Raw genomic sequence first — 11,473 nt, 5'->3', positions numbered from 1 at the left:
AATCAATCCATTCATTTATAGTTGGTATTACATTTGTAAGCCACTTTTTTGTTAAGGCTTTTTTGGATGCCACCAGCAATACCCTCAATAGATACTGATGAAAACCACTAATTTTCAACATTGAACTATGTCATTAATATACCTTAGAGTTGTTGTGTGGAAGTAATACAGTGTAACAAAGTGTACCCCAGAACTGGAGGTCTGGAACCTGGGGACGTGTAATCAGTGACATCACAAACATGTACTCTTTGGCTTGCAAAGTACACTGCTATACCTCTGACTGCAGTGTGTCGGCTCATACGTACTCCAGTTTTAGGTGACAAGCTATCACCCTTTTTAGGTGATACCATGTAAACGTTTCTGGCGAAAGGTAAACAGTGTGCGCTAATGCTAATGATAGCCAATCCTTAGAGTGAGAGTGAGCATGCAGGGGGCTACAGTGGGGATGGCTACGCAGGCGCTGGCACAGGTTAACTACACTAATGCTACCACCTAGCGGCACAGTGAACGTGGTGATATCCCAGGGTGAAAGTGGTCGGTCAGTAAAAACAGAGAGATGTGTCAGGGTGAGCAGTGATAAGCAATTCACTGCGGCAGGTGACGTGATGTTTCTAACTTTAGAAAACGACACCGCGGTGATAAGCTATCACCTTAAACTGGAGTATGTATAGGCCTTTTAACATGTCCTGTGTTACACCGCTACTTCTGACTGCAGTGTGTCTGTGTCTAGGACAGACACACAGAGACCAGGAGGGACTGTCCAGCTCCGTCTCCTACTCAGAGCTGGTCAATGAGGGTCAGTTAAGTTGTCATAATATCACAGTTATATGTATGCCATGCTGCCATCAATGCATTAAAACATTCCAAATACTGTCACACAACATCTTCTGTAAAACCTACGTAAAGGGATGTTTCACTTTTGAATATGTTTTGGGCTCATTTTATCGTCTACTCAGGTTTTTGTGAACACCCGTCAGCTTTTCAGTTGCTCGATTCAGTGTTTAGATATTTGATATTTAATTAATTTTATCCGACACACCCCCTTCCTATACAAGCCCATTTTAACTTCAATCAAACTCCATTTTAACCATGATAGATACACCAAAAAGACCTGTTCTTGGTTCTGGTGGTTTTTCCCCCCAGAATAAAATAAAAATAAATAGAAAAAGTAGCCTAATTAAAAAAACACTCCTCAATATCCAAATACTGTATCGAGCAACTTAAAAGCTGTCTGGGGTGAATCACAAAAGCCCAAGTAGACGATAAAATGAACCCAAACATGTTTGAAAGTGAAATACCCATTAACGTGTTCTACAGGTCTTCATCTAGACTAAATTTGACTCGGGAATAATGCAGGTTGAAAGGGACATTTTCCACAAGGTCTTGATTGATTGGCCCACAGCTTTAAAGCAAAAGGTCTGTCCACTTGTGATTGGCCCACAGCCTTAAAGCAAAAGATCTGTCCACTTGTGATTGGCCCACAGCCTTAAAGCACAAGGGGCGCGGGCACATTGTCGTGGCAAGAGGCGGCAAGAAAGCGCCTAGTCCACACGTCTCTTCCTGGTCTTTAAACAGCTGGTCGATGGAAATGACGCTCGCGCGGCTGCAACTTGACTTGAACGTTTCCGGGGTTTTTTTTGCCGACGAGCGTCATTTCCATCCACCAGCCAAAAGAGACATCTGGTCTAGGCATTTGTTGACGCTTAAGTGTGCTTACACCCAAGGTCTGTCCACTTGTTATTATCCCACAGCCTTAAAACACAAGGTCTGTCCACTAGTGATTGCTTCACAGCCTTAAAAGAACGAGGTCTGTCCACTTGTCATTGGCCCACAGCCTCAAAGCCGCCCTTCTCTTTCAGGACGATAAGAAGTTTTACCAGCTGGAGTTGGTGAACAGAGAGACGGGCTTCAACAAGGTGTTCAACTCCAGCGCCAATGTGGGCGTCATCAACCCCCTCATCAAGGTGAGATGGCCATGACTCTCTGGGTAGCCTACTGGCAATGTTTCTCAAAGTAGGTGCCGTGGTGGCACCCTATAGGGTGCCGTGACACAAGTCCAGGGGTGCCCCAGAACACTTTGATAATATTTGGAATGGATCAATATCTGTTCAGTTTTACCACTTAGTAAAACGTACCTGAGTTGCGCTGTACTTGAGTTATTTTTTCCCACCTACTAGCCAATACAAGCGAGCTATGTAGATGTTGTAGATCGGCTATTTTTGGTGAACGTTCCTCCCCAGAATAGGGATATCCTGGGGTTCAAGTGGTTAAACATCAAGAATAAAGTTATTTTAACCCATTCTGGGCGGGAACCCCTTTTGGTGTTTTAACTAAGCATTATGTTATGCTTTAGCTATTGAAAAATAGCAGATCTACAAGCTCATAGCGCGCCACTCGGTGGCGCGCTATGAGCTTGTAGATCTGCTATTTTTGAAATATCATGAAAATGTCCTAATGGAAATGGATGTTCTCTCAAGTAAAGTTTTCCTCGTGACACATACTGGGACATGTAGTATGTCGCAGGGACTTACCCCCAAACCAACCCTTGATGCCGAGTGCCAAGCAGGAGGCATTGGGTCCCGACCTCCCAGTCCCAGGGTGGACACTCTAACCACAAGGCCACTGAGCTGTACCATGATATGACATGAATGTAAGGTATAAAGTATGAAGTAACAATGTAATTCAGGGTGCCGTGGAGGTTATGTAGAGTGGTGTCCTGCCTGGCACAAGTTTGAGAACCACTGTCATAGAAATACATGGAAGACTGCCGCACTTGAGTCATCTTAAAATTGTCTCATATAAGCTTTGTGGTCCAAAAATAAAAATAACGATATTGTCAGGGAGGTGGCTCTGTATCGTTTATGACAGTCAGTCAGTCATATTTGATATACAATCTGTTAAGCTAAAATGTAACTAATTCGGTGGCAGTCACATTGGTGATTTCTCACAGTCAGTTGATTCTTCATATCCATGTGAGTGAAATCGCCGGGATCAATTGTTTATTTTTGGAACACAGTTCTTATTTGAAGCGATCAAAGTGAAGAAAAGTCTATGGGAATTCAGAATGTTGGAGAAAACAAACGCAACCCATGTAGGATGTGTAAATTATGTCACACTTCGGTGCTCTACCCAGGGACATCGCTGGCTATTTCGTTGCCCTACGCATTATGTTTGTGTCTTTTCTTTCCGGCCCACCTCCCCTGCCTTGCTTCCCTCTCTCACCTCTCATTGCAAATGAATGAGTGACGGCTGCCCGGTTATCAGCAGGAAGGGGCGAGAAGTGAAAAGCATCTTCTCTGTGCTATCATACCGGAGGTTATCAAGGGGAGCAGACGGGGTGCATACTTAGTTTAGTCATTGGTTAGACATGGGTTAAGGTTAGGTTTAGGTGTGCTGCCCCGTGGGAGGTTAGGTTTAGGGTGAGGGTTTGAGATAGGTTGTAGTTGTAGGACTAATGACTGGTCTAACCAATGACTAGTCTAAACCAAAAACTGTCTAAACTAAGTACTGCACCCGGGCAGACGCTTATCCGACATACCAAACATCCGACAACACCGTCGCTCCCGACATCCATTGCCTGTTACAAATCACCCGTGGCTCCAGACATGCGTTGTCGGTTACAAATCACCTTTTGCGTCCACGTGCGGTTAGGGTGTTTGGGTAGGGCGTCGGACTAATGACTGTCGGGCTCTTGGTATGTCGGAACTAATGCATGCACCCGGTTATCAATACATTTATGATCCTGATTATACCATGAGGTTATCAATACATTTATGATCCTGATTATACCATGAGGTTATCAATACATTTATGATCCTGATTATACCATGAGGTTATCAATACATTTACAGAACCAGGTGTGAGGACCATGATCCCAAAAAGAAGCAGTGCTTTTTCAATATCAAGGCCCATTATTTATTCTCCATGTGTGTCACGGACCACCGTTTGATGAGATTTAGCCTTTCACGCCCAAAACTTTTTTTTGTCATAATATTTTGACCACAATTCCATGCTGTATTAATGTGGTACCATTAGGATAAATAACTGTTACAGGCAAAAGTTGATCAAAATAACAATTCTTCTACATTCTCTAATTGTGTAGACGTCCTATAAATTAAATAATGCAGATGTTTATCAATAATTTAACTCTTGAGAATTTAACTCTCAAGAGTTAAAGATCTATAAGGGTCCATTTGGTTACCAGCTCTCCACATGGAAGCCCCCTCAAGGACCACTGGTGGTCCCCGGACCACTTGATTGAAGTATTACTAATACCCTCATTGCTTCTACCCAGACTGCTGTGATGTAAAGTTCTCAAAGAGATTATTTTACCAGGCGGGTTCATTTGAACTGATTTACTGCCAGAGAAAATACATGAATGCCAGCGACCTTGTTTTGTTTTTCATAATTTTATTAAGTAGAATATTTATCTGCAGTTTGATAATAACAATAAACGTCAGATTACGGTAATACAATTTCTCCTTTTAACCCATTTAGGACGGGAAGCCCCTTTGGGGTAGTTGTTGTTATGTAGCCTGCCCTACAGTATATTAAAAGAAATTATACTTTTTGAATAAATATTTTAAGTTTTTCAGAAAACCGTCTCAGGTCTAAATGGGTTAATATTTTAGGAGAGGCACGAACCATAAATACCCACGTGTGTGTGTGTGTGTGTGTGTGTGTGTGTGTGTGTGTGTGTGTGTGTGTGTGTGTGTGTGTGTGTGCGTGTGCGTGTGCGTGCATCTGCATGCAGTTAAAAACAGGCAGCCAGTCAGGTCATCGCTTCAACAGCTTCCCTAGCCAGTCGGCTGTCCGATTCGTGGCGAGAGAGGGAGGTGAAGAGGAGGAGAGAGAGGAGGTAGGTCACCCCTGTCCAGCCCTCTACCTCCTCCTCCACATCCACCTCCTCCCACCTGCTCTCCTCCTCATTATCATTCATCATTTGTTTGTTTGTTTGTTTGTTTTCTCTGCTGTTTTGGCTTTTTACTGTGTGTTTCCTTTATTTTTTGACTAATCGTGTAGTCTGTGACATTATGACACGTATTTACTATGACACTTGTCTATATATGGCATACTAGGAGTCTGGTACAGCGGTTCTCAAACATTTTATTTTCAATGACCACCATAACTCTGAGTGTGTACAAATGGAACTGAATGGACCTGTAAAGGTCCATTTGGGTCCTCACTCTTACGAGTTACAGACCTGTTATGGTCATTCAGGGCTAGCTCTTTGTGTTTCTGGTAATGCTCATTTTGTATGTCCGTGACAGCATGGCCCTGCTGACCCCTGGCTATGAGGCTAACAATGTTCTCTTCTGTGTCCCTCATTCAGCCGTCCTGAGGACAGCCCCTTCCCTGGACAGCCCCGCTGGACAGACACACAGGACAGACACACAGGAAGGACACACAGGACAGACACACAGGAAAGACACACAGGACATACACACACATATACACAGGACAGATACAGGACAGACACACAGGACAGACACACAGGACAGACACACAGGAAAGACACACAGGACAGACATACATGCACAGGACAGATACACAGGACAGACACACAGGACAGACACACAGATAGGACACATACACAGGACAGACACACAGGCACAGTCACAGACACACAGGACAGACACACAGACACACAGGACAGACACAGACACACAGGACAGACGCACAGGACAGGCACAGTCACAGACACACAGGACAGGCACACACAGGACAACCAAGAAAGACACGCAGGGGAAGGACGAGAAGAGGATCCGTATGCCCAGTCCTTCTCTTTCTGTCAGGCAACAAACAAACACAACAGAACACGTTGCTATTATGATCAAATAAAGCCCAAATGGTGGGACAGAGAGCTAGAGGCGCTAAGAGGGCTCGATCATAAATGAGTGCTAGCCGTTTCCAAAATGTACAAAACATTTGTACAGGGAAACACATCTACCGGGGACTTTGCATGACAAGGTGCATTCGAAGCCGAGGAAACCAAGCCAGCGTCGGCTTCAAGGTTGTTTTTTTCCACGTCTTTTGTCATCCAAACTCCACGATACACAGTGCTGCTGGCACACACGGCGACAGGCCGATATTTATGAGTCTGATTCCAGCTCGCTGTCCCGAGGCTTCTGTACATGATGTTTGAAGCAAAAAAAAGGGAAAACAAAGAAGAAAAAGCAAAAAACTGTCTGGAAGTTCTCGGGGGTGGCAGGGACGACATCACACAAGCCAAATAAAGCTTGAATCAAGTTTTTTTTAATATATATATATATTTATAAGACGTAACAGAAAATTATTTCACTACTGTCACTCTGTTTATGTCGCCAGTGGACCAGACAAGACTTCTGACATGGGAAATATATGGCATCATTCTCGTCTCCCAGGAACTCTTATGTTTATGGTTATTGGTTAAGGCGATGCTTTACTGAAAAGAACGCAATACTGTATCCTTGTAAGATATCACGTAGCGTTGACAGACGCAGGCTTTTTGTCAAATTTCTTATTTCATCAGACATGTCATTGACAGAACTCTTTTACATTCAGTATATGACTCTGCCAGGTCCACCCTAGAGCATGCTGGGATGAAGAAACACACACACACACACACACAAACCTATCATCCATGCTGAACATTGTTTTGCCGTTGCAAAAACTTTTTTAAAGATTGGTTCTTGGCATTTTCTGCTTCATTCAGATAGTGGGGCTGTAGGGAGACAGCCAACCGAGTTGCAGAGAGACTCGTTGAGATGTGACGCCGACCGGGACTCGGATTCGAACCCCCTGCCTGGTCCTCACAAAGGAATGTGCGGTCAGTGCAATAGGCTACCTGGTTCAGCCACCGGGCACAAACACCCTCGCTTGTTACTTTGACTCGACTCGAAAAGTGTATACGCAATTCCGTGAATGTTGGTTACACGAGCCAGTCCTCCCGACACACACACACACCACCACCGGGGGACGCTGGAAACAAGTTGACACAATTGTACAGTTGTCACACATACACACACAAAATGCATGGTTGTCAGTCTGAAAACGAGGCGTTGTTTGTGTTTGTTACCTTTTTGCTGAAACGTGAGTATCAGAGATGATGAGGAGAATGTTGCTTCATCCTACAGACCTAATGGTTCTCAACCTGTGATCGGGGGGGGGGGGGGGGGGGGGGGGCAGATGACGTGACAATTAAGCCTTTTAACTCAATCTGTGCCAGAACGAGATAATCTCGAGATCGAGAATAGCTATTTAGTCCTCCTGTGCCAAAACGAGATTACGAGATTTGATTGACAGGGAGCCCGCCAGAAGCGTAGAAAGCGTAGATTAACTTTTGTCTGGCAGCCCGCCAACAGCGTAGCCTACGTTTTCTAGGCTTTATATTCTTTAATCCATGATTTGATCGGATCGCATCGATAGCTGTCTCCCGTTAGCATCCCGTGTAAAGTGTGACCGTGGACGTGGCCATTTTGAAGATGCGCACGCATGCACTTGCACTCTATGTGCTGTTTTCAATGGCCTGTATCTCCAAATCGGCGCAATGAACGTCGTTTCTGTGATACTCGCAGTCTGGTTTTGTCTGCAGCGAGCGAGGGACCAACAACCGGTCAAGACACCACACAGCATTACGTCATCGTAACATCCGGTTACGGATATTTGGCTCTTCAAAATAAGGGTTCAAAGGGGAAAAACCTTGGCAATGCGCGATAAATAGATTAATTAATCCTGGCGGAATTTTTTTTTCGATTATTTGGTTGGGTTATTTGGTTAATTAAATAAGGTTAGGAAGCGAAGACGTGCGGTGGACTCCATGTTGCTCCCTGGAAGGACAGAAACATGCGCAATGGGCTGAACACTTCCGCGTTCAGCTTCCTTGGTCTCAATTGCGCATGTTTCTTTCCTTCCAGGGAGCAACATGGAGTCAGTCCACCGTACGGTCTTCGCTTCCTAACCTTATTTAAATAACCTTGGTTGGTCAGAGGACTCTACTTCTTCGTTGGTTTTTCACGCATTTCTCTGGCACTGGTGCCACGATCTCCCCTAGAGGGCTGGGATGGAGTGTGTTAAATGCCTCAGTCGAAGCCTGAAAAGGTTGAGAACCACTCTGTTACGGACCAACAGTTAAAACCCAGGACTGAAACCAACGACACTGTCGTTTGGTTCACCTGACTTTAGTCTTCCATAATACAATCGACACACAGTGATTACTGTTACAGAAAGTGAGTTGGTCTTTTACACAAATAATATTACTTTTGCCCCCCCACCACACACACGCAAAAAAATGGGATGTACGACTACACAATCTGTTTAGTCAGCTTCTTTTAGAACTGGATCCAAATGTTTTGAATAAGAAGAAGAGTCACCAATCAGCCAAAAAGGCAATAAAATAAAGCAGCAATCTCTCTTCACCTTTTAAATGAAATGTTTTCAAACGGTAGCCAACAAATCATTATATGTGATATGTGCTATTTTTTTTTACAAAGTAATATATGTTTTGGCAGAGATTACTCTGCCAAAACATAAGGTATTAACCTTACACTACTCGTTACTGGGTAAAGTAATAATATTACTAGTAACTTGTTACTGCCCAACACCGTTGACCACAGCTTATTAGCTTCAGGCAGTACTGCTTGTCGTCACCCAGTAGGTGTCCTCCCCGGCACCAGGATCACCCAGTAGGTGTCCTCCCCAGCACCATGATCAAGATGTCTCAACGTTGGAGTACAGGGAGACTAGTTGTATTAACGTACTCAGCAATACAGATTGATTAAAATGAAATTCAAATTAGTTCCGGGTTGCAGATGTCACTCTGAGAGTGTACATATGGAACCAAATGGACTTTTGGTTCCATTTGTACACTAAGGGTTATAAATTACCATCGAGAATTTGACTGTGTACCAGCTCTGAACCGCACCGATCTGTGGTTTCTTCTTCTGCGTGCACTGTTTATGTCTTTTGTTAACTGAATGAGAACAATAACTGTGTACATAGAACTAAACGACAGAGTATTATGCAAGCCGTGCATCACCGGAAAGTTTTTGTATGCCAAGTCTGTCTATTTTTTGTTTTGTTTTGGTTACTTATAATACATGTATAATATCCTGGTCAAATCATGTTCAACTACATTTTTTTTAATGGCTATCGGTTACAGTTTTGCTTTTTAAAGCTTAAAAATGGAGTGCCGTGATTTTTACTTTTCTGTTTTTAATGTGTCTATGGAATTAACATTACTCTTTTTGGTTTCTTCCTGAAAGCTGAAAGCCTTTGAGTCAAAAGGTCGAAAATACACCAATTTAGAGAAATCGTAACCCTAACCCCTCCCCCATTATCATACGACACTTAAGTTAGGCTTAAGTTCAGGTGGGTGGGGCTAAACAATCAACTGGTGGGTGTGGCCACAAAAACATAATTTTAACCCTTTCTGTGATCACTTATCTTCCTCCTAGTATAATCATAGTACCTGATGATCATGTTTTAGGGGGAATACAAATCACGGCAGTCGGCAGAGTAGTTCACGCCCCCAAAAACGTATGTTATCAATGGTCAACCATTGTGCTCCTTTAAAGGAGCATTCAGTGATTTGGGTGATTAGGAAAAAACCCTGCAGGTCCACCCCGGTAACAAGATGTGCTCATGCACACGCTCTACAGTGAGGGAAGTACAACAGACCAACAGCACGTGCACCAAGGCCCGCCCCACTCGATCATGATTGGAGGAAGGCCCCTCTCATCCTGATTGGATGAAGGCTTTGCCACCCAAAGCCCAAACCGAAACTAGGGTTTTTTGACCACAGGGGCTCACTGGGGACAGGGAGGAACTCCTTATATGGTCAGCACACTCTATAGTAGGGAGGATTATCCAAATAAAAAGAAAAAACAAGTGATATTTGAACGAAGCGAAATCACTGAATATACCTTTAATATCAGAACATGCAATGGACTATATATATATATATTATAATTGGCTCAGGAATGCGACAATAAACTAAAATTATTCTGTGAATTCAAGGCTTCAGAAGTCATTTTTTGAGGTGAACTACTACCTCTTTTTAACTGGAAACAGATGAGTGCTTCTTGCTGGGAGGTGCACAGCTTTGAAATAAATAAACGGAAGGCGAAAAACAACTTGATCTGTTCACAAATTATGACTATCGTGTTTTACTGGTACTGGTTGAGTTTTAATATTCCTGCATGTCGTCTCTGTCGGGTGGAAAACTCTTATGTCCAAAACTGTTACTTTTCAGGATTCAAATTCCAAATTGGCAGATCTACAAGCTCTCTTCGCGCCGCGTTTCAAGCTTGCGGATCTGCTACTTTTGATGCATTTGTGTGACGCTGTAGTGTGATCAAATAGGGCGTTAATTTACGGGGGAAAAAACACAAAAGGTTAGAATATGGAGATAAGAGAGTTTAGTAATCCACAGTACACTGCTATACACAAGGATCTCTCCCCCGCTGTCAGACATCTGCCATCTCTTTTCAATTCCTGATGAATTCCGATATCTTGGTGCAGGTTTTGGGCCCGGGTTCAAAATGTTCAAAACAGCACTGAACCCAAGCTGCAGCCAGCTCACCTTCTGTTCAGCTCAATAGACTCTATGCACACAGAATGACTCTTGCTGCTGAAAACCCTGTTCCATTCTGGTCAAACAGAGTCACTGTTAATCATGCTAATGAAGACTCTGTTCCATTCTGGTTGGCAGCGGTGGCCGAACGGATTGCGGAGCGGTCTTGATACCGGAAGGTCGCCAGTTCGAATCAGCGGTCCGACACGTTAAAATTACCACCGCTGAAGTGCCCTTGAACAAGGCATTGAACCACTACGATGAAATGTTCTATGAGCAGGGCCTGGCTGGAAACAAGTTCTTGAGCTTAGCCCAGATACCCTGGGTAAATATAGTAATCATTTCATTTCATTTCTGGTCAAACAGTCAGTGTTAATGATACTAATGACCCGCAAGGGTCCATTTGGTTCCATTAGTACACTCTCAAGAGTTATAGGGGTCCTTGAAATGAAAAGGTTTGAGAACCACGTACACTAAATGAAACAGAGCCTTAGTTAATTTGTACCACGTTGCACCCATTCAGGGTGATCGGACCCTACGCTATGGCGTCAGGGTTTATTTCTCAATAATGAGCCTCCCCCCATCCATTGCCCCTTACATATTGCTGCTGTGAATGAAAGGTTTGTCATGAATATTTGTCGACGAATGGAATTATTCGTGGAGTCATTGTTCTGGTAGAAGGAATGGATTCATGTCATTGTTCTGGTAGAAGGAATGGATTCATATTGTTCTGGTAGAAGGAATGGATTCATGTCATTGTTCTGGTAGAAGGAATGGATTCATATTGTTCTGGTAGAAGGAATGGATTCATGTCATTGTTCTGGTAGAAGGAATTGCTCTAAAGGTTTCATGACATAAATTTAGATTTTTGTTTTTTGACTGGCGCTAGCCCCTCCTATGCCCAACTTTCCGAGTTTAACA

General features: G+C 43.5%; 1 protein-coding gene across 7 annotated transcripts in view; it reads left to right on the top strand.

The window, feature by feature from the left end:
* The window catches only part of LOC306917492 (protein FAM184A-like), a 73,175-nt gene extending 66,079 nt beyond the window's left edge, over nucleotides 1-7,096 (top strand). For 2 of the 7 annotated variants that reach the window (XM_079495753.1, XM_079495752.1), the window contains exons 22-25: nucleotides 731-796; nucleotides 1,860-1,964; nucleotides 4,754-4,858; nucleotides 5,333-7,096. In XM_079495753.1, coding sequence (XP_079351879.1) covers nucleotides 731-796; nucleotides 1,860-1,964; nucleotides 4,754-4,858; nucleotides 5,333-5,341 — 285 coding nt within the window. In that variant the 3' untranslated portion in view covers nucleotides 5,342-7,096. Of the gene's footprint in view, nucleotides 1-730; nucleotides 797-1,859; nucleotides 1,965-2,477; nucleotides 2,651-4,753; nucleotides 4,859-5,332 lie in introns of those variants that run through there. The other 5 variants (XR_013789197.1, XR_013789198.1, XR_013789199.1 and 2 more) reach the window with 5 other exon arrangements.
* Nucleotides 7,097-11,473: the final 4,377 nt, after the last annotated feature.

Source organism: Electrona antarctica, assembly GCF_951216825.1.
Source record: "Electrona antarctica genome assembly, chromosome: 24".
In the NCBI taxonomy this organism is placed as follows: domain Eukaryota; kingdom Metazoa; phylum Chordata; class Actinopteri; order Myctophiformes; family Myctophidae; genus Electrona; species Electrona antarctica.
Note: the sequence above shows the minus strand (reverse complement) of the source record. Positions and strands in the feature narration are given on the sequence as shown.